At 41.7% G+C, this 23270-nt stretch overlaps 3 protein-coding genes across 4 annotated transcripts in view; 1 reads left to right on the top strand and 2 right to left on the bottom strand.

The window, feature by feature from the left end:
- Window positions 1–6365, top strand: part of itpk1b (inositol-tetrakisphosphate 1-kinase b) — a 35102-nt gene extending 28737 nt beyond the window's left edge. Inside the window, exons 6-11 of the mRNA XM_038728380.1 lie at window positions 565–663; window positions 911–951; window positions 1236–1401; window positions 2999–3066; window positions 3153–3315; window positions 3792–6365. Coding sequence (XP_038584308.1) covers window positions 565–663; window positions 911–951; window positions 1236–1401; window positions 2999–3066; window positions 3153–3315; window positions 3792–4111 — 857 coding nt within the window. The 3' untranslated portion in view covers window positions 4112–6365. The remainder of the gene's footprint in view (window positions 1–564; window positions 664–910; window positions 952–1235; window positions 1402–2998; window positions 3067–3152; window positions 3316–3791) is intronic.
- Window positions 6366–6721: 356 nt separating this feature from the next.
- On the bottom strand, window positions 6722–13369 carry plk4 (polo-like kinase 4 (Drosophila)). 2 transcript variants are annotated; one of them, XM_038728379.1, is made up of 15 exons: window positions 13170–13369; window positions 12110–12205; window positions 11692–11787; window positions 10987–11101; window positions 9908–10898; window positions 9727–9818; window positions 9193–9527; window positions 8994–9098; window positions 8766–8868; window positions 8537–8686; window positions 8189–8417; window positions 7990–8092; window positions 7739–7876; window positions 7546–7674; window positions 6722–7167 (listed from the first exon to the last, which is right to left on the bottom strand). In XM_038728379.1, exons 1-15 carry the CDS (start codon window positions 13197–13199, stop codon window positions 7162–7164), a joined length of 2718 nt encoding a protein of 905 aa, XP_038584307.1. In that variant the 5' UTR covers window positions 13200–13369; the 3' UTR covers window positions 6722–7161. The 2 variants fall into 2 exon arrangements, with proteins under 2 accessions (XP_038584307.1, XP_038584306.1); XM_038728378.1 differs by having other exon boundaries at window positions 7546–7652; window positions 13170–13368.
- A 1289-nt stretch (window positions 13370–14658) lies between these two features.
- Window positions 14659–23270, bottom strand: hspa4l (heat shock protein 4 like). Its single transcript, XM_038729698.1, has 19 exons — window positions 22864–23270; window positions 21740–21797; window positions 21422–21562; window positions 21021–21143; window positions 20834–20933; window positions 20417–20550; window positions 20086–20330; window positions 19920–19996; window positions 19672–19823; window positions 19428–19534; window positions 19163–19296; window positions 18528–18724; window positions 17389–17460; window positions 16789–16932; window positions 16059–16184; window positions 15829–15936; window positions 15559–15678; window positions 15235–15396; window positions 14659–15139 (listed from the first exon to the last, which is right to left on the bottom strand). Exons 1-19 carry the CDS (start codon window positions 22968–22970, stop codon window positions 14951–14953), a joined length of 2496 nt encoding a protein of 831 aa, XP_038585626.1. The 5' UTR covers window positions 22971–23270; the 3' UTR covers window positions 14659–14950.

The following is a 23270-nucleotide window of genomic DNA, read 5'->3' as shown; positions in this document are numbered from 1 at the left end:
AAAATAGCTTTGAGTGCTGCTATTTCAGGAAAAAACAGGGAAGATAAATCACTCTCCAGTAAAGCTGTTCACCACGGAGCAAAGACTGACAGTAAACCAGTTTTTAAATATTACACCAAAACAAGATTTATTTGATCAACCATCAGTAATAACTGCACCAAATCAGACATTGCACCATTTGTACATATATCATAATGCAGATTGTGGCCTTGTTGTATGATGTGAACTTACTGACTGGAAATTGATCGACAATGCTTCTTTTTATTTTAGATCATTAGACATTAAATATTTTTAGACTTTTAGACTGTTGGTTGAATAATGTAAGAATTTCTTTTAAAAATTAGAAATACCACACAGTCAATCAATTCATCTTTTTAAAGATGAAAATAATCTTTTAGTTGCAGCCATATTGTAAGTAATTCTCTCACTTTGTAGAAGCCTACACTAGCGGAAATATCTGATTTATACTCCAAAACAGTCTATTCAGTTAAACAGAAATAATAATGCAGTGTTTTTTTCTCCAACTCTTAACTCAATTCCCTCCATGTTCGTTCTTTTTATTAGATGAGAGGATTTGCTCTCCCCCATTCATGGTCCTGAACACCGAGTGCAACCCAGATGTGCTGGAGCAGATCAAGAGGCAAGGACTCACATTCCCCTTCAGTAAGTATTTTTTTTACCTCAGTCATCCTCTTGATACTGAAGACTTAAATCTATACTCCATAAACATTATTTACACCTTTTTAATAAATGCTGTTGTTCATTCAGCACCTGTCTCACATGTGTGCGTTCACTTTCAAAGTGTGAGAAAAGGCCTTTGTTTGAGCTGTTTGTGTCATTACTGCTTTTCAGTGTTTCACTAAGTAAGGCTACCTTGTTAAATTCTGTTCGCCTTTTATTTCTTCCTCAGTTTGCAAAACACGTGTGGCTCATGGAACCAACTCCCATGAGGTAAGAGACCACAGGGCTCAAGGGTCACTCGCTGCTCGCACAAAGCAAACTGTGAAGGGTGTAACACGTGTATTATCACAGGATTGTCATTTAACTCAAGTACAAACAACAAAATCAGATATGTGCTGTACCCTCATGTGTCTTTGTCAGCTGCTGTCAATACTCAATATCAGGCTGGCCAAATAGTCGCCATTCCTCCACCCTTAACTAGACTAGTGTCTGAAAGTGTCCTCTTTTTTTCAAGTTCAGGTGTGTCATTTACAGTGTGTCCTCCTGTCCCACAGATGGCCATTATCTTTAGTGAGGAGGACCTGAATGACGTGAAGCCTCCATGTGTGATCCAGAGCTTCATCAACCACAACGCAGTGCTTTACAAGGTGTTTGTGGTGGGAGACTCCTACACAGTGGTGGAGAGACCTTCACTGAAGAACTTCCCTGCTGGACCGGCAGGTGAGGAGACAGACAGGTGGAGGGAAAGAGAGAGGGGTGGGGAGGTTGAAGGGCTGCTAACAGCCACACAGGACAGACTGTACAAGTTGCCATGCTTCTCCAAATTATCCAATAAAAGACCTCATAAAACGGCTTTACAGTCCCTGTGATTGCACCTATTCACCCTTATAAGGGATGCAGGAGAGTGTAGTTGAGTTTTTTTGGCGTGGCGTTTTTCTCCATAAACATGTCAGAAGCCTTACCCATGATGCGGTGTTCAACACAGGGTTGTCCCCTGAAACAAATGACTCAGGTATTTGCATGTGGTACATTAGAGGCCCTCATGCAAACCAGGTTTCACTGTCAGTGAAATAGTCTGCTTTGCAGAGGGAACAGTTGGAATGCTGATTGGTGCAGCAGAAAAGTGCAGCTCCTGTCAAACACCTAAAGCAACATAGCACAATGTTACATCTGCACCGCATTTACATCACCGTACTCTGCAGCCTAGGGCTATACATTTAGTTTTATATCCACTAATTGGAAGGATGAAAGGGTAAGGTAAGAAGATGGAGAGAAGTAGGGTTGAGAGTTTGGAAAGAACTTAAAAATAACGGTGGGAGAGATGTTCTGTCGTATCCAGCCTTCCTTCCCATGTTTCTGTCAAGTTAAACTGGTGTTTGTTAATCCAGTCTGGGAATGTAGGAGCCCATCTGCCCAACACTTCATTACCACGACCCTCTACAAGCCGAGGGGCATATTTATTTGGACAGTGATGGAATTTACTTTTTCCCTCCACCCCTCGCCCTTCCCTCTCACACTCTCTAATGTTAATCATTACAATGATAACAAAGAAAGAAGGGCCAGTAAGTTTTGCAGCTCTTCCCGTCAAATTAATCACTGCTTCAAAGACGATCCCTCGACCGAGGCACACAACTTACAAGCTGTTTTGTTCTTAAAGGTGGGGTATGGGATTCTGGAGAAATCCAATACCATGACATGACATACAGTTGCTGCTGCGAAGCTAACATGCAGAGAGGAGGAGACGGTCCCAGAGCCAGCACACCAGCTCCAGACAGCGACACTCGCAGCTCTCCTGCTACTATAGCTAACACCACAACACTAGCATATCTTGGCGAACTAGAAAGTAAGCTGAATGTCCGTGGGCAAGTAATTTAATGTCACCAGACACACAAATCATGGCTGGAATAGTGATTTGGAGTTCAGTCCGAGTCATTTGTTTGTTTCCCATTTACAGAGCCAGGGCTGTGTACAAACACCAGATTTGTTTTCAGCACATACAGAATGGACAGCTAGACCGAGAGGAGACATGCGCTGAATTTGACAAAAAGACGTGTATTGGATTAGAATTGCATACCCCACCTTTCAGTGAATACTCAACATGATACGTTTGACTGAGAAGATTAAAGGTTAAAAGACTTAACACCAGGGTGGTCTAGTTTTGGGTTTCTGTTTTCTTTACACCAGTAAATGAAGACATTTAGTAAAACGGAATGGTTGCCTCATTGCACTGTGCACAGTTGAGCTTTGCTGCCATCTAGTGCCCGAGGTGAGAAATGGAAAAATCAACCTCACCTTTTTTCCTCCGCTTCCTTTTCAGACAGGAAAGCAATTTTCTTCAACAGCCACAATGTTTCCAAACCAGAGTCGTCCTCAGACTTGACCACGGTACGTCCAACATGTCACCGACTGCCATCCTGTGATATTATGAGTTTTTGTTGCTATTATACTTTAATATTTTATCTTTATCTCAGAGAGAGAACGTGGAGGGAGTGTCTCAGCCACCCAATGATGACGTCATCCGAGAGTTGTCCAGGTCATTGCGGCAGGCGCTGGGCGTGTCCCTCTTTGGCATCGACGTCATCATCAACAACCAAACAGGCCAACATGCCGTCATTGACATCAACGCATTCCCTGGTAGGTGCAGCCTCCCGTTCGCAGGCGGGGGTTGTTTTTTATTTGATCATCTTGTTTTGTTTATCTGCACATTAAGCAGATAACGCAGCCAGTTCTATTAAATAAATGCCTCTGTCACCTGTGTAATCCTGAACTCTGCGTTTGAGGTCAAAACGTGCACATGAACTACAATGTTATTCTACTAACCACATTTTATAATTAAATCAACCCAAAAAAATGCAATAGCTGGGAGGCAGTATAATTAAATGAAACAGAATATTAAAATTTTAAGGTTAAAACCTAACCTATCATGTTATGACTAGAATGTTTAGCATTACCTAAACAGCAAGCTGTTTGAGAGAGAGTGAGAGAGAGAGAGGTATCTCGATGGTATATGAACAGGCTTATAATTGAAATTGTTGTACAAGCAACCCTCGTGAACATTTGGAACATGGTCTAAAGCTGAATTAGCTGACTGACTGTTCCCGTGTCCTCAGGTTATGAGGGTGTCTCTGAGTTTTTCAATGACCTCCTGAACCACATCACCAGCGTGCTTCAGAGCCACAACCCAGACTTCACCCCTGCCGGCGAGCAATCCAAAACCCTGCCGGTGAGCACCACAGTACCTAACGCCGCCCCGCCGGCCTCCGGCTGCTGCAGCATGCTGGGGAAAGAGGCCAGCGGCAGCCCCTGGATCGTAGAGGGTGACGGAGGGCTGAAGGGCCCCCGTCAGAGACTGGGCTGCAACTCAGCTATGTCCCCCAACTTCCAGCAGCACTGTGTCTCCACAATAGCTACCAAGGCTTCCTCCCAGTAACTGATCCCCTGCCCCCACTCCGTTTGATCCCTGAACAAAAAACGGATGACAATGGTGACAATAATAATGAATAATCATAATAATTATGATGTTAATGATGATAATATATCTAATCAAAAAGCAAACCTTTTCCTATATAGTTATTGAAAATGATGGTGATTGGGTGTAAGCTTTTTTCTCTCTGCCTTTTTTGTATTTTTCGTTTTGTCTAATGAGACTTAACAGTACTGTAATGTGAACTTTTGGGAACTTTAGCCTAATAGCTGATTTTATTTTTCTCTCTTATGTGAGTTCTCTGTAATGAAAAAGGGTCCAGATGAGGTAGCTACTGGGAATGGCCGAATCGGGACTGGAGAAAGATGTGCAATGTATGATCCGTTGTATCTCCCGCACACACGCATAAACACTCATACATACACGCAGGTACGTTTGCATTGCGACAGACCATGCCGGTGATGTGTGTTTGTATTCTGGTCAATACCACTGATTCCTCGGCACAAAGTGAGGGGGAGAAAAGGTGGCTGGACATTCGAACACTACTCCACAGATCTCAGGCTGCTACGTGACTGTGGCCATCTGACGGCGGAAGACATAATGACCCTGAACATGAACGACAGGATAGTTTTGGGTTTAGTTAGTTTGAACAAACAAGTAAGCGCTTAACTTTTCCGAGTGCCATCAAATTCACTTAGAGCGTAGGAAGGATGCCTGCAGGAAAGAAAACATGATCTTCAAAGGTTTAAAAAAACAAAAGTAAATCTCCATGACCATGTGACCAAGGTTTTTTTGTTTTTTTTGGATGATTGTTGTTGCACCAATGTTTATAGGTCTTTTGAGTGTTTTACTTTGTCGAGTCCCGGATGTTCAACAAACTACCCGTGTCCTTGTTTGAGTGGCTCCAGTGCAGGAAGATGAGGATCACATTCCCTTCTTGTGTTTGTGGATGTTTTCAGAGAATTCCATGATTTTTCAGAATTCCAAGTGGGATCTTGTGCGATTTCTCTCATCACTTCATGGGTTTGTAGTCTCCTTAAACAGACTCTCCATGTGTCTTCAATGCTTGAATCTGCAATGTGAGCAAACTACTCTCCTGAGGCCAACTTGACCTATAAATAGACTTGGGGCTGCTGTGTAGCTTGTCACTATTTATAGAATTGTTTATCAGAAAATCAATTATTCCACAAAAATGAGGTAAAATGTGTGTTTGGATACCCAACAGTTGGGTATCAATTATTTTGATACCATTAAATAACCACAGTTCTAGATAAGCGAGGACTTTGTTCAGCTTTAATACCTCATTTGATTTAATTTTAGTCTTAACAGCAATTACAAAATGCAGTTAAAGAAACCTTCAGTCCAGTCGGTTCATTTGCTTCAAGCTTAAATTCTCCGACCTAGTCTTCTATTCCAGCTGCTGTATTTGTGTCACATGTTAAAATCATTTGGAGGGGAAGTGGGGGAGACGGTCCAGCTCTTGTTCCCAGTGTTCACTGTGAGATTTTTTTACTCAAATTTTGTTAATATCTTTGTCCTGATATCTACTAAGAGCAACTTTATTTTATGAGATTTTATGGGGGAAAATGTTTTATATAATTGAAATGAAATGAAAGCACGGGCTGTTTTTGATCAAACAGTGGCTATTAACAAGAGGTATGGTGAAAATGCTGGGTCTGGTTGTACAGGTGGTATCAAAGGGACTAATGAGCTTGTGGTTGATGCTGTTGTCTCCCTCTAGCATCTAGTGGAAAGGAGAGCCAACCTGCAGAGAATACAGATGTTTGTAGCCATGTCATCCAGCATCTCTCTGGGGGGAAAAGAATACCAGTGACAAGTGTCATGAAGCAACAAATTCAAAATACAAAGGTGTTGCAGCAGGTTCAGGGGACCCTTTCCCCCAATTGCTCATCTTGAAATGGGGGCAAAGATTTGGGTGTGCACCTGTTTAGGTTGGAGAGGATATCTGTGTACACCACTATATTATGTCCTATGTTGTGTTCCTTATCGTGCTTCTAAATGGGAAATAAATGGTTAATCCTACCTTTGGTCATTTCTGCAACCTAGACTGTGTCATCATGTTCCCAGCTTCCACCTGAATGTTTACATCTTGTACAGTACGTGTATATATGCCTAGGCTTACATCCGTACAGTATGTTATTTTGTATCAGTTCTGTAATTGAGAGGAAGCCACAATTTTGTGACCTTTTTTAAATTAAAGGGCCAAACCAACAGGGTGAAATAAACATGTGAAACCTTATCTGGCTCCATTTAATTTAGCTTCTCCTTACTGATTATTTGTGGGTAAATGCTGTTTTGTCCTGTTTTCTGTAGGTTTTCTTATTTATATAATATACTGATATCATTACATTCACACACACCTTTAGAACTGTTACATGACAACAAGCTGAAATTTCTTCTAATTCTGCTAAATCCATTTCGTTGTTCTCATATGGTCACTATTAGCACATAACTGCTTTATACCTTTATCTAAGTTTTAATGATATCCTGCATGTGTGGTAGCTTACTTGATGTATTTATAAATGCTGTATTACTAAAAACCATGAGGTAGCTCTAAACACTTTAATTTCTTTCTACAAAAAAAATTCATGAATATGTCGACTGTAAAACGAGGTGCAGCATTTCTCCACCCAGCCTCCGGATGTTTATTGATTCTCTCTCAGCATTTATGAATCACATTTCATAGAATTGGAGACACAGTAAAAAAAAAAAAAAAAACGGACACATGACGCAAATGTTTTCAACAAGGCCAACTCAGACTCTATACAAAATGTTAACTTGTCAAAATAAAAATATATCTTTTCATAATCTTAAGACTTCTGTACATGTAAAAAAAACAACACATACATATATACATACAAGACTAGACAAAACACAGTATACAGGTTTCTAATGCTACTTTTGATGGGGGGTTTTTAACCATGAGGTGTTAATGAGGTTGTAGATGATGTGCTGTTGGGTTGGCCAACAGTCCCAGGATGGTGGAGAGACAGTGTAGCTTCTCCTTGACGTGTTCTGGCAACTTCTCGTTCTCCTTATACCTGTAGAGAAGAGAAACGGTCACTTCTGCAAATATATGAACCGAAAAACATTCTGTTTATCGATAATCATTTAATAGTTGATAATTAAACAATGCTCTTGCGAGTTACAATAACAATCATTTAATTGTTACTGTAACTCGCAAGAGCATTGTGTGAAATTGATTTGTTTCCTGTTAATTTTTTTTTGTAACTGTCGATAGCGGGGCTACTGTTGAATTAAAACAGCTGCTGCAGGCTCCAGGATGTACTGTATTGTAGTTTAAGAATCTCCCTCTAAAGATTAGATTGATTATTTACAGCAGTCCCCCAACGGTCTTTTTATAACACAGCTGATAGACACACGCCCATAAAGCGACACATTTCTAACATGTTTAGTACCTGGTGAGCTTCCCCTCTGGAGAAGTGTAGGTAATGCAGGAGACTCCTGCCTGAACCACCAGCTGAGACCCGTCGTTGAACTGCACCCACACCTCGCCACTCGTCAGCTATGGATACAAAAACAGAGATCTTTTTTTATCACAAAGACAATTCTTTTGCTGATTGTAAAATATAAAATGAACTTGTGAATTACCTGGGATGCCCATCCAACATTGGGTACAAATATCGACTTAACCACTTTTCCTGTGTTCTGTACCAGGTCCTGTCGCACTGGGGAGCCCTTCTTACCCAGACTGGCTGTGGTGAAATCAGACCCATCATAGGAGATCATCTGGGAAAAAAAACATTTTAAAAATCAAAGAGAAATCTCATCACAGACTGGCTGTTGAAGTCTCTAAACCTTCTGTTCATACATCCTGAAGTGTAGGGCTGTGAGATACTCACTGAAGGAGTGATTTGTGGAGGTTGAGGAGGTGATGCCGTTTCAGGAGGCACCGGATGGGAGGGCAGGGACGATGAGCATGGGGACTCCGGGTTGACAGGTCTCCTAGGAGGGGTGATGTACACACAACTACCATTAGCCACACATGGCAAGGACAGCATTGAATCCAACAATATACAGATAACAACGTGTTCCCCTCACCTGCCGATAGTTATGGGGAAGAAATGGACATTTTTGGTGCTGCGTAGCTCCTCTGCTGTGATGGCGGCCTCCAGGGACAGACACATGCTGTGGCCTTCATCCGACAGCTCCACGTACAGCCTGCTCTCTTGGCTCAGGCCGCTCAACCCCACCTCGCCCTTCACCGTGTATGACTTCCCGCTCTTCTCTACCACCCGCACCAGCTCAGACGTCTTGTGGGTCTTTGCTCCTGCACAGCATGAGTGTGTATGAAGCACAACATGTGAACTCAAACAGTACTCAGCATCTCTCTCTCTCTCTCTCTCACTCTCTCTCACACACACACACACACACACACACATGACTCACCATCATAAAAGTTAACTTCCAGGTCTGCGTTCGGGGAGTTCTCCATCAGCATGACCTTTGCATGCTTGGTGTAAAGGGTCACTTTTGGGGTCTTGGATTTAACAAGCTGCACAAACTTGGAGGCGTATTGGTACTTCTTCCAATATTTTTCTGTGACAAAGAATAAATTGATCAACATACAATTTAAATTCTTACATCAGATGACTGTGTGATGCATCCATCAGAATACCTGGAAGGTCCTCGTAGCTACAAATCAGAATGTCTTCTGGAGGAGCAGGAGGACAGTCCAGGACAGGAAAACCCTTTCCACCATTAGGCTGGTATATCGTCACCTACAAGAGATGATGGTAATACCTTTCCTATCATATTGTGCAACCAGCCTTAAGTCATATTATGTTGTTATGATGCCCCCATCCAGTCAAATGTGGTCAAATTAAGAGATACTTTGTGAGCTTACCATTGAACCATCACAGGAAATCCGAAGGACTTCTTTGACCCTCTCTTGACCATTGTGGCATTTTAACAACTCCATACACACTTCACTTGTGTCTAGGATGCTCACCTTTAGGAAATACAAGAAAAAAAAAAGACATCAGCAATAATAACAACTGCTCACACAGTGAAGATGAACAGATAATCAAAAGATATCATCTTACAACAGCATTTTTGGTCTTCTGTCTGATAGGTTTCAGTCTGGACGCGCACAGGGGCGGGACTATGTGTCTCAACGTTTTCTTTTCCTTATCCACAGTGGGCTTGGCTGAAGGGAGCTTTAACTCTCTCCCGTGAGGAGTCTGGAACTCTGCTCCGGGTACATTTTCCCTGTATGAGTCAGAGTTGGAGGGAAGGCTGTGGTGCATGTGGTGCTGGTTCAGAGCTCGGCCCATGGGCTTGTCCGTCCAGGAATTGTGAACCCCTAAAGGTCCTCTGCTGCTGTGGAAGCTGCCGCTGCTGCTGTGAGTGCTGCTGTCTGTGGGCCTGTGCCCTGAAGCTGAGGCAGAAGAGAAATGATTTGCTTGAACAGGATGGTTTTAATTATGTTTAGAGAGTTTAAAGTTTCATTCTTACTGGAGTGTATAGTCGCCTCTATATAGGGTATATAAGGGTAAATACGCTAATAACAACATATTCATAGGCAGTGTCCCCAAACAAGGCACGAGATAATCCAAAACCAAATAACTTAATTTTACCTTCATTATTGAGCCAATTAGTAACTCCCTCCAGGTCTTGAAATTGCAAGCTTGGTGGATGTGCAGTCTGTGTGGATAATGAATACCCACAACTGAAACAGAAAGTGTAATGTAACTGTTGTGTCACTTGTCATTAATGTGCAAAACTGAACAGATGATCATGAATAGAGAGACTTCTTACTTTGATGACTGTTTGACGGGAGGGGAGGGGAGCCTTCCACACTCTGGAAACGGGTGCTGAGTGGAGGACATGGGGAAGACCGGTCTTCCTAAACCAGTCAGAGTCTCCTCTGAGTGGCATCTCCCCAGCTCGGCGTGACTCGGCCCCTGGCCTGATGCAGAAGAGCCGGAGCGATCTGAAGAGTGAGCCCTCCTCAGGTAGCGAGAATGAGGCTGTCCACTTTCTCCACCATGAACCCCCCTGCCCTCTCTGTGAAATCTGTCCGCCAGATGCTGCTGCTGCTGCTGCTGCTGCCGCCACTGGTCTCCGTCCTCAAAACAGGCGCTGCTGTGTTGACGTGGAAGACTTGGAACAGGCGCCATGCGGTTAGGCAGGGCAGAGCCAATCATGTGCCTGGTTCTCCTCTGCAGGCGGCTGCTGCTGCCTGCTGAGGTGGAGGAGGTGCAGGCTGTGGAGATAGTGGCAATGCCGCTGTCCATGGATCCTTCATCCCCCAACCCCAGCTCCTTGGTCCTGACCAGCAAGCTCTGGGTCATAAACGGGTGGTCCAGTACAGCAGAGAGGCTGGGCCGTTGGGCGGGGTCCTTCTGCAGCAGCTGATGGATCAGGTCCTGCGCCTCTAGAGAAACATGGCTAGGCATCTCATATTCACCAAGAACCACCTTAGACAGGGTGTGCCTGACTGTGTCTGTGTCAAATGGGGGACGACCCATCAGGAAGGCGTAGAACATGCACCCCAGTGACCACACATCTGATTCCAGGCCATGAGCACTGCGGGTGGCCACCTCAGGGGAGATGTAGTTGGGTGTCCCGCACATGGTGAAGTGCTTTTCATTCGGGAGTTTGAGCTGAGTGGCCAGGCCAAAGTCTGCTATCTTAATGTTCATGTTGCTGGTCAGCAAAAGGTTTGACAAGGTCAGATCTCGATGCAAGATGCCGTGAGTATGTAAATACAGCATTCCTTTCACTATTTGATGCATGAAATGTCTTGCTGTGGAACAAAAACATGTTGTTTTTTAAAGCAGGCACAAAACTTAACCTCACTAAACCATTTACTATTTAAAATAGTTCTTCCTGACCTTCATCCTCAGAGAAAGGCATCTTCCGCTCTTTAAGGTACCGACTCATCTCTCCATTGTGGCACATTTCCAACACCAAGTACACATAGTTGCTGTCCTCAAAGTAGTTGTACAGCTTAAATAAAGACATAATATATAATACATGATATTTATTATAATGTCAAAGTAAGAAGGAAAATCTGGAAATACATTTGTCAGGATTCGTAAACCTGAAAAGTTGTTGGACTACTAAAAATTCACACCAGGAACTAGACAAAGCAAATGAGCCTGCTCTCCTGGTTAATCTTCAAAAGGCATACTGTTGACCGATCCTAAAATTAAGTCAAGTGGAAACAATAAGAACAATAACACTGAACAAAGTAATAGGAGGTAATAAAGAGGTAGGAGCTAGTTCTCCACATTGCACAACCATGACAACGATAACACAAAGCTGACATACATAGTTTTTTGGGAGCAACTGTAATGGCAGACAATTTTTTTCATGTTCCAAAAAACTTGAGTTAATTCCTACAAGTAGTGCTGTTTGCCTTTAACTGCACAGCTGGGACATTGTGAAGTCTGTTTCTACTTAAAGTGTACTTTTAACATTTAACATTTATCCCTCACTGAAAATCTAAGAAGGAGAACAAATATGTGAGTGCCACTTAATGTAGTGCAATAATAACCTACAGCAACAGGAAATGAGTTGTGTCCAGCCAACGTTACCTCAAGTATTGAAGGATGTTTCAAACGGCACTGAATTTCCACCTCGTTTGTCACACGCTGGACCATACCAGCTTTGTGCATTGCTTTTTTGTCAATCTGCAGATGAAAACAACAGGGATAATTATACACCTGCCACTCATGGCATCAACATGTAATGTGGTACTGCGCCGCTGCATGGTTGTTTGGTCTGGAGGGTAATAGTCAATCTGTCGCCCACAAACACTGTGGACTATTCAGACCTCATTTGTGGGGAGTCAAGGGATCACAAAAAGCCCTTGGGAGGCAATTAACATCTAATAATCCTAATAAACTGTCAGTTCCTGGCAACAGCCTGGGTGTTAAGTATCTACATTACAGGTAAAGCATTCTATAATTACTGGTACCCTATATCACTGACAGGTGGGTGAGGGATTCTTACTGTTTTAATAGCAACCTCCAGGCCCGTCTTCACTGATTTTGCCCGGTAAACACATGCAAAGGAGCCTTTCCCCAGGAGGGTGAGGACCTTAAAATCCTACATGAGAAGAAAGGAAGAAAATAAACACATTTTTAAAAAACATTACAGGTGTATTAGAAGAAAAATACAACTGACAGAGTACAGACTTTAAAGTACTACTTGCTATATGTGATCCCATAACAGACAGGATCTTTAAAAAGCATGATACCTCGATCCTGAGCTCCTGAGCATAAAATCCGCATTTCTCCTCATCTCTGCTGGCTTGGGTGTCAGCAGAAAGGTTTTGGAAGAAATAGTGAGTAACTTGATCAAACACAGTGCCTCTAGCCAGCGACATGACGGACGCACAGCAAAACAGACAATCCAGCATCTACTGACTTCACATAGGATAACGTTAAATCCTCCCACAACAAACGCTAACTGTCAAACAAGCCACCAACACCTGACGCTGTCATATGGCCAACCAAAACCTTTAATTATCCCGGCTCTCTTCCCGCTAACGAGGACAACTTGTAGTCGTTTCCAAGCAGCATGCTGAATTAACGTTACTAAACTGACGCAGTGAGGAGGAACAACAGCTTGTCCGGGGAGAGCCCTTATTGTAACTTACACCCAGGTAACTAACGTTACCGAGGCTGCAACAACTGCTGACAACAATAATAATACTAACAGCAGCAAGTTTAAGTAAAAAAAAAAACACCTAACGTTACTTTCAGGACATCTGAAACAACAAACAAGGTGAAACGAAAAGTCAGAGAACGTTTTTGGCTGATTAAATGGCGCATGCTTAAATTATTAGTAGAATTAACATTTGATACATTTCACTTAACTATAAATGTATCAAACTGACTGATTTCTGGACACTTTCAACGTTATTATGCAGGGACAAACCCCGTTCAGCGCACGGCCAGTCAGCACATTTAACAGCTTTGTTAAATCCAACCTTAAATTTAGCTAAATCTACCAGCCTGAGTTCGTCTGAAGTTAGCTTGCGGGACGTTAGCCTAACATGACAACTCACCTCGATCTTCTCGCCGATCGAAACACTCATCGTGCCTTGTTTTCGCCTTGTAAATGCATGAGGGTTTGTAATAATGGTCCTCGCTCGGTTGCGTGCATCTATAGACAGTACAAGGGTCCTCAGAGGGCAAATAAGTGTTGTTCTGCTGTTCCCCTCCAAAACTTTGCCATTTCTTCCATTTTGAAAATATCCGCCCGTTACTCACGTCTTCGCGTCACACGCTGCGTCACACTACGTCACACGACAACAACGGATTTACCACGCCCCCTTTAAGAGTCTCGTTGAACTCCTAAAACTACATATAAAAGTGCGCTTAAGGTACAGTTTTATACTTGTCTTCTTAGTTTTGTAAGTTTGTACATTTAAGTTTGTATCCGTAAAGCTTATATTTGTAGAGCAGATGCGAATTAGCTTAAAGCTATAATCTGGTACAGTGCATCAGATGGTAACGTTTAAGTTTTACTCATGGTTTTACTGCACGCTGTCCCTTTTAAATAAAATAAATAAATAAAAAAAATATTTTCAGGTCTGTGCTTAAGTCTGAACAAAGGTTGTGCATTCATTCTAGGTAGACCTAAAGTGTTCAAAATTAAATAAGTAAGTAATACATCACTAAATAAGTAACCTGAGGTGGATGTAAATTTAATGGATTATTTTAAACTTTCCTGGTTGCATTAAACATTTTGTCTGTTGCTATTTACATAATTATTACTGTCTAATTTATTAATTTCATTTAAAACACTTTGGAGCTCCATTCATAATATCATTAAAAGCTTAATTTTAACAGCTGAGAGTGAGGAAATCACAAGTGAAAAGTTCTTCTCTGGAGACAAGTGCAATTTTTAGAACCACAATTATAGTTTTGTTGGCAACTAGGATGACCCTCATTTAGTTCATTTTTTGCATGACAATAAAATCTCAGTATGTAACCTCCACACTTCCTACATTTTTCAGCTGTCCTGACCTTGTCCCAGGATTTCATTCAGACCCGAGTACAGTATAGATTTTGGCCAATTTCTTTCAGTTTTAGTTGCAGGAAATAAAATAAAAAATCAGACTTAAGAAAAATTATCTTACAGACAAAAGTATTTATTTTTGCCATCTTTAAATCCCATGATTTAAGTATGGAAAAATACAACAAAAATAAAAGAAAACCAATCATGTACTAATGAGATTTGGTGTATCAAGCATTGCCATTGTACCAGGAATATGTTCTATATGTACATATGTTATATATGCTGGCTGCTTTTATTTACTAAAATAGTATTTACAGTTTCTAGACATGGACATTATTTCAAACTCATTAAATACAAATATATATAATTTGTATTACTGCATACAAACTAATAGTTCCGCAATAGCAATTTGTTTGGACAGCTCCATCTATTTCTTTAACAAGTGATAGGATTTACTGCTGATGCTGGATGCTTATGAGACACATGGAATGCAAATACAAAGGGTACCTTCCTGTGTGGTACAGAGGAAACAGTTTTACGTCAGAATCAGAGTTTAATCTATTGCATCATTCCTTCATTTATTAAGTATGTCAAACCTTTGAGAGAGTAAAGCACACCATTGTCACACATAGGGATGAAAGGGTGAAAACAAAAACCTCCAAAGGTTAAGTCCAATTGTGGGGCAAGGGAGGGGGCACAAAAAACAAATTCACAAAAGTGGCTTGTGACGATGGAGAAATGGTCCCAGGTATGTCTCTACTGTCTAAATGGTCGTTTGTGGTAAACACGGTGATGGTTGCGGAGCTTGCTCCTCAGACACTGATCTCAGTCCACCTCCATCTCTTTCGTGCCAGGCTTTGTCTGCTGGCTTCCCTTTGCGTCTCCCTTCCCTTCTGCTCCTTGCTTGGCTGTCGGGCCATTATGAGCGCCACTGTTTTGGTCGTTCACTTCAGGGGCCTCCTCCACTGTGGGCTTTGGCCTGTTGATCACTGGATTACATACATCCTCTAGTTCCTGGCGAGTAAGAGGAGTTGGCATAAAAGAAAATCAACAGATCTGATGACTACTAATGGAAGTAATAAGTAAATCTATAACATCCATTAACATACCTGTATTTTGGCAATGATGTCTGCTACTTTAACAGTGGGATCTTGAGTAATAGCAATTTTGCTTTGTGTGTTCATCTTGCTGTTCATCCAGACCATGCTTTCACTCACACACTTCTCCACAGTGCTCATGTCCTCTGCACTCAAATGCAGGTATCGCTCATCCTAGGAAATAGTTAGTGACAAGAAAATTACTAAAATGAGACGAGGACGACTATGAAAGGTCCTACACATACTGTACTTGTAAAGCACTGTACAAAATCCCATAACCTGTGACACTTTAAAGAAGACGTGAAGGCACTGCTTCCCTATATCAAAATGATTTACCTTCTGTTTAAAGGAATCCACAATCTTCATGTACAGTTGCAGTTTCTTTCCAAGCTCTTCAAAAGCCCTCGGCCTGGCCTCATGCTCTCTGTGCCGGTCCTGGATGGGTTGACCCAATCGCTGGAAAATAACAGAATTTCTGTTAATGTTTTTAATAAGAGGCTTTGAAATGCCTCTTAGCCTCAGTAGATCTCAGTGGGTTGATAGAGCTTTTTCTAATACTTTGTAAAATCCCATCTGAAAGAGTCCTTGGAATAAATAAAAACAAACCTTGAGTGCATTTAGCTTCTCCTCATAGACATGCTTGGGTTGGTCCTCTCCATCCTCATACAACCAGTTCTCTGTGTCCTCAAGCATCAGTGACAGCCGATTACTGTCCTGTTAATAAAACAGATACCAAATAAATACAGTAGTGGATCATTTGCTTGGTACATCCTCTCAATTAAACAAGTCTTTACAATGTCAGCCTGACAATTATTAGCATAGGAAGCAACACTCACCTCCTCAGTGACGTACTTTTCATAGATCCCACAAAGTTTGTCCCGTAGATCGTATACATACTCCTCAACAGCATTTTTTGCGTCATTCAGCTCTTTCACCAGTTTGTCCTGGATAATCATCTGACGCTGTGAGGAAAAAGAACACAAGAAATGTCACAGAGGAGCCAAGCAATAACAGCAATACCTTCCTGACTTACCTTAATGTTATGTAACATCACAAAATAAAGAATTAAAAATTACCTCAGAATTAAACACATTCAATAAAAAGCTTTAAGTTTATACCAGGATACCAGTTAAATGACATGTTATTGCCATATAATATTATTCTTATTTTTTTACTAATATGTTAAAATGGATACAGTACTTCATAATGCTGTTTATGTCAAGACAATTGTTTTAGCTGCCAGATATTCAGAGTGGCTAGACATTTTAAATCTAGTTGACTTTGTGGAGAATGGTCAAAAAAATGTTTCAGGCCCCGAGCTACACACAGTCACAGACATAAAGTCTCACATCTACCTTCTTGGGCCAGTTGGTGCTTTCAAAATGCCAGAACGGAACAATGACAAGAACACGTGTTAAGTCACCATGGGAAAAAATCACAGACGAGTACACCACACATCAAGCACATTATCAGGTTTTATTTCCAGTCTACCCATTAGTGCTCAGGTGATCAGCATTTCAGTCAGATCGTGACTCAACTTCTCCAAGGTCCAACAGGAGCGCTCACCTCATACTCCACAAAGTCGTTAAGGACATCACTGTCGAGCTGTCGAATGTTGTTGGCCATGATGGGCAGATCAATACTCTTCACCTTGACTTTGGGCTTGCTTCCTCCTGCTGCTGGGTCCTGCTTTTCCCCAGCTGCCCCCTCCTGCATTTGGAAACCAGAAAACAGCTGTAGCCCTTACATAACTTCATTTGTAATTCTGCAGTACTTATAGATGGGGCGCTTTACCAAACAAATGCTAATATTTTTTAGCCTAATTAATGTGATTTCATGTCATTCCTGTCACGATGCATCAATATGCACAATTTACATAAATTCACTATCGTAGGATTTGCATATTTGTGACAACTGTTTGTGTTTCTATCGTGTATGTTACTTAATACCACTGTCAAATCTGCTACAGAAGAAAAGTATTAAGGTAATTTTCTAAAAAATCTTCATTATCTAAAGATAGGCATGTCTGAAAGGTGTTTTGGACGAGCACGATTGGTGACATCATATCTGCATATCAACGCTTTCTAAAAAAAGTAGGAAAACACAGGGTACTAGTACAGGCTTCAGAAAAATATCAGCACATCCCAAACTTCAAGTCTGACTAACCTTACTGCTGGAACTGTTTTCCTCACTCTGTTCCCACTGACTTTGGCCTTCTTGGTCCACCTGCATTTTGGTCTGAGACACAACACGCATTGAGCTGTCTTAAATAAATAACAATAGAAACTGTTACTGTATATTTAGAGAATATAAATGTTTTATGTCCTAAACTATATTTATTTAAGACAAATAACAAACACTAATCTTAACACAATGGCAGTAAAATCTTTGAATGTGGAAGGATACTGCACAGTCTGCAAAAGATTCGATATAACAATGTGGAAGAGAAACTTTGTGATCAATAACTAATCTACAGGCTGTATTCCACAGTATCACATCAGAACAGCAGGAGCTTAATATTCCGACTACACATAGTTGTAATAAACTTATTTTAACAGTTAAGGGGCCTTCCTTGATTAAAGGAGTTGGGATTTACTCATGGCAAGAAGCCAGGGGCTATAAAAGTAACAAGAGTGATTAAAGTCAAATTATACAAGGATATCACCTCAAGGAAGGAAAACTCACTGGGAAATTTGGTGTACCTCCACCAATTCATTGACCTGCAGGGATTTTAGCTGGAGAAATTTCATTAGGTTCTTTATGACCCCTGAGCAATAATCTAAATTAATTGGGACCCAGTGCTCTTGCTATAGGGAGTGTGGATTAGTAAAAGTGGACCATGCCCACATGTTTTGGTACTGTCCGCATGTTCATCCTTTTAGGGAGAAATTGGAATGCTTAACATCAAGGATACTGGGCTTTAGTATTGATGTGTAATTTACGTCTTTGTATGTTGGCAGTTATTCCTTAGTTTTTTTGTAAAAATCTACCTGCTGCATGTTTTGTTTTTTCGTCCTTTTTGACATTAACATCAGGCAGTAATGCTCAAACCCCAGTGGACCAAACTGTACTTGTGTGTCTCTGATGTTAAATATTAATTGTAACCCTCATGGTTTTGTTCTACATGTCTGTTTGTGAAATGATAAAATAAAGGTTTAAATGCTAAACAAAGTCATCAGAAAAGATCATCTGGAGACCATGGATGCCTGTACCAAATTTAATGGATCTCCATCCAACAGTTGCTGAGATAGTTCACACACCGACACTGCTATCACAAAAGCATCTGTTGTGAAAAGTCATCTTACCTGGTCCTCTGCCCTGCCTTCATTCTGCACCATTGGTTCAGACTCAATTTGCATATCCTCTCCCTCTCCTTTCTGCTTCTCGATCAGAGAGGCGCTGGACACGCTGAAGATGCCGTGGATGTTGACACGCACTTTGACCTTCACTTTGGAGCTGTCTCCATCTGGCTGTGGAACCACATTCTGTACAGAAAAACATCCTGGTGACAGATGGAAACAAGCTGTTTGTTAAAGAGTTTCAATTTCAGGGCTTCAACATAATCCTTTAACAGACAGGTGGAAGTTACAATCTGATATCCCACCTGAGATTGCTTGCGCACACACACACACACACACACACACACATACACACACAGTCAATTATGATGTTTGGCTGGCTCATTAGGACCCATCTGTGGGAGATTGTGCCTTATTCCTGATTGCCAGAATCCAGAATGTGAATCCCTGTAGGGACCACAAATGGGCCACCCAAAAAAGCTACTTACGGCACATGCATTAATCACGTCTCTTGCTGTAGACTTGTGGAGCTGGTAAAAGCCAGATATCTGTATAGTTTTACATCCTAAAATCTGTGGATTGGCCTCTCAAGGGGTAAAACTGCATGTCTGACTTTCAGAGGGCAGGATGAGCAGAATTACCTATCCTGTGGTCTGGGTAGGGGAGATCTTGAGGGCTGTTGTAGAAGGCTTCAAGGTCAAAGGGTTCCTTCTTATGAAAGGTGATCACTTTGGAAAACGGAGCAGCGTGATTCTTACTGAACACCTCGCACTCTCTGTGACAAAAATGCAGTGAGAGAAAAAGTTAAGTCAGCAAATACCATATCTTCAAGCTTGATATATAGTATCTTGTTTTATGTAGGGTCACAGCTTTATATGGCTAATTAAGATATTAAAATGTCCTTACCCCAAGCCATCCTCTGTTGGTGATTTCCAGCGAAGAGTAATGGGAAAGGGAACCACGTCAATGATGGAGAATTCGCGCACCTTAAATGCTGGAGACAAAATTGCACACTATACCCAAACAATCAACACACGCACACGCACACACAAATCCATTTACTGCATTATATTTCATGAGCTACAGAGTATTTGTACAGTGCATCAAAACGAGAAAACACCATCTGCCAGTGTCAAGAGAAGAGTCACACCTGAAGTGCGCAGCCTCTAGCGACAGCTTCGTCTGCGTTGAGCGTGGTGCTGATGTCTTTGCCAAAAAACTTGCTGATTCTCTCTTTGATGGCGGGGCTTCTCGTGGCTCCTCCAACTATCTCCACTGCATAGATGTCATCCCGGCTCAGCTCTGCCACAAAACACACACAGGACTGAGTGGATTCTTCCTGTATATTGCATTCAAACAGTATACCTTCATAAATTCAACCAAATTAGAGGGACGCACTTGATTGTTCGAGGGCTGCTTTCAGTGGCATCTCTACTCTCATCAGATATTGCGCACACATGTCTTCAAACTGGCCCCTGTGGGATACAAATAAAGAAAAAAAAAAACATGTATAATGCTCACTTTCCACCTTGGAGGTACATGGTTAAGGAGTAAAAATGTGTACCTGTTCATCCTGCTGGAAACATCAATGTCATTCATGAAGCACTCTATGTTCAGAGGCAGATCGGAGGAGTTGGCACTCATGAGCTTCTTCAGTTTCTCGCACTCCTGGTGCAGCCGCAGCACAGCCCTTGGGTTGTCCCTCACATTAAGCTTGTACTTGCCCTTAAACTCCTCGCAGAAGTAATCTACCAAGGCCTCATCAAAATTACGCCCACCAAGGTATGGGTCAAATGCAGTGGCGAGGACCTGACAGACCAGAATTGACAATGAGCTTGGGGTTTAGAGGGAAGGGTACAGGTGTGGGCCGAGATGGAATGAGGTGAAAGGCTAACCTTGAGTTTGCCTTTGTTGAAGGCAGTTATGGAGACCTGGAATGATGAATGCCCCATGTCCACAAATACCACATTTCTTGGCCTCTCTTCTGGAGTTGGAAGGTCCTGTTTGTAGATCCCATAGGCCAAAGCCACTGTTTAGGAGAAAGACATCTATTGTCACCTTTGGTTGAGTTATAAAGTACGCTAATCGTCTTAATGTCTTGCATTTCTTTAGATCCAATACATTCATCTATTCTTTAAAGTAAAAGGTAAAAAACCAAAAGCTCAGGTACTGTCTAAAGTGTGCACTTGCATATTGTACTATAATGTTGCAACCCCAGCAAAGGTTGGTGCTTTTATAAACACAGAAGCCGAGTGTCCTTACACTTAACTCCCAGATATGCCACTACTACCAATTTTTCCAAGAACACTGACCTGCAGTAGTATCATTAATTAGCCGTAAACAGTTCAGCCCTGCAATTTGAGTTGCATCAAACACAGATCTTCTTTCAGCATCTGTGAAAAAACTTGGGACCTGTGAAAGAGAGCACAAATCTGTATGTTTCAGTGAGCCACATGATGAACTATGTTGATGGGCCTCTGTAATGTTTTTATCACTCACAGAGATGACACAGTCCACCACCGGCTTCTTCAGGGCGCTCTCTGCTGTCTCCTTCAGCTTGTTGAGCAGCATCCCAGTGATCTGCTCAACTGTGAACACTTTGTCCTCATCCAAATAACGCACCTGTAAACAGGATACGGTTAGGACTTGCTAGGCTAGAGAGTAAGGCAGTAGAGAGTAAGGCATATTAAACATGAAGCCAATAAGTTGTTTTTGGGGTGAATTACATGAAAAGAAAAAAAAAACATCTGTGCATCCCTCACTTATTTGGGTCAGCAGCACGGTTCTATTTAAAGAACAAAGGTGTGCAATGACAGCAGAAAATGGTCTGGGTCAGAGAGAAAGGGGAAAAACTGAAAGCAGTGAAGAAGAACATGCTGGAAGTTTGTACAGTGCGTCACCTTAATTCCAGTGTTGCCATTAGCCAGTTTATGTAAGCTGTAAGGCAGTTTGGGTTTTTCCGCTTGGACAAATGGGTCATCAAATGCTCTGCCGTGGAACTTTTTGAAGCCATGGACTGTATTTTTGAAGTTTGTTATAATCTGAAATGAGAAGCATTTTGTAAAGCCACATTTTTTCGGATGCTATTTTGTAAATGTGAATTGTAAAGTTTATAAGCTAATAATGAAAAAGACAACAGTTACAATTTATGTCATAATTTCAGTGTACAATGTTATTTTTATTAGAGTAATTAGACAAACTGCCACGGATGATCTTACTTGACTTTTGGCTGCATTTCCAATCATGCGGTTTTTGGAGGCCAAAGACACACAAGCCCTTGACGGAAGACAAACACATCAGCAAATTAGGTAGGCTACAACAGAAATAAGCCTGTCAACAAATGTGGCGGACGAGGCAGAACTGTGATTGAATGGCTGTTGCAGACAGAATCAAATGTTAAGTGCAGAGAGGCAGATTTCAATTAAGGTAATTTCACAAGGGAGTCTGAGGATGAGCCACAAACTAGGGCAGTGAGACAGAACAGTTCACCTTCAAAAGTGAGCTCATCCTGTTTAATTTTTTTCAAATTCATTTAACTCTTTGTTTAGCAGGCAAACAAATCGTTGTGTTTACTGACACAGATGAATGTGTCCAGTCATTTAAGGTTTAGGGATCTATTAGATACTGGCAGGTAGTGGCAAGTCACTCCCTGGTTTCACCTTGCCACAAAAATATCCCCATTCACTTATAGGTGCAATGCTCATTCTCCTTCCAAGCTGCACATCCCTGTTTGCAGGATGCTGCAGCAGATGTAATCCAGTTAGCCTCATAAATGTCTCTCCAGAATCAGAAAGGAAAATTCCTTAGTATTGGAAGATTAGTTCATTCATTATATCCTCTATAAATAAAACATTATCTCTTTTATTACTCAAATAGAGATTTCATCCCCTGTCATGGCTGGGCTGGTCCTTGTAATAAGGATGTAGTTTTTTGGAAGGCCAAAATAGACGCACTGTAGCCACGTGATGTCAAAACCTATTTATTTTCCTTTAGAGCATACAGTATACTAACTCATAAAAATGCTATATAACCTAAATAACATTCTGTCTTCTTCAAGTTGCTTATCTCAGCCAACTTTAATGCGCAATGCGCAGCATTGTGTTGGCTGACAGGAGACATGTCAGCTGTCTAAGAAAGGGTCACTTCAGAAAACGACCGACACATGCGACATTTTGACCTACGTCTACTTGCTGTGACGGTGAATAAAACCTATAGTTGCAGGCCTCATCACAGACACACCATCACCGCTCAGCCAGTGTGCCTCCAGCCGCAAACATTGCGTAACGAACTCACAGCCAGACCACATTTCACGGCGATGATGCTTGTCAATATTTATACTTACGGTGTGCATCTGTCACTGTAGTCATTGGCAATGGTTTCAATGCCACCGCTCCTGGCCACAGCGATGTAACAATTTTGGAAACCCACATCAATGCCTACCACTGACATAATGAGCGCTCTCAGATTCACCTTTTGTAAGTTATCTTCCGCAACAACAGTACTTGACACCTATGAGAAGAAAAAAAATATATAGCCTATTTATAGCCTATATACAGGCTACAATAGCGGTCTATTTCAAAATAAAATGCAGGTAAGCGGGTCCTCTGCTCTGGAAATATACGACAATTCAAGCTGAGGGAGGACTAACTGAATTACTAGCTGTTATGTAAGTCAAGCTGTTTATAGCAAACTCATTCAGAGTAATCCCAGGGAGCAATGGTGTCCAGCGGATTCTCCCACTACAAGGCG

The sequence above is a fragment of the Micropterus salmoides genome, unplaced genomic scaffold, assembly GCF_014851395.1.
Source record: "Micropterus salmoides isolate LMB-PRFRI ecotype aquatic unplaced genomic scaffold, ASM1485139v1 Ms_hic_scaffold_19, whole genome shotgun sequence".
NCBI lineage: Eukaryota > Metazoa > Chordata > Actinopteri > Centrarchiformes > Centrarchidae > Micropterus > Micropterus salmoides.
The sequence above is the reverse complement of the archived record's forward strand: the minus strand, read 5'-3'. Positions and strand labels throughout refer to the sequence as shown.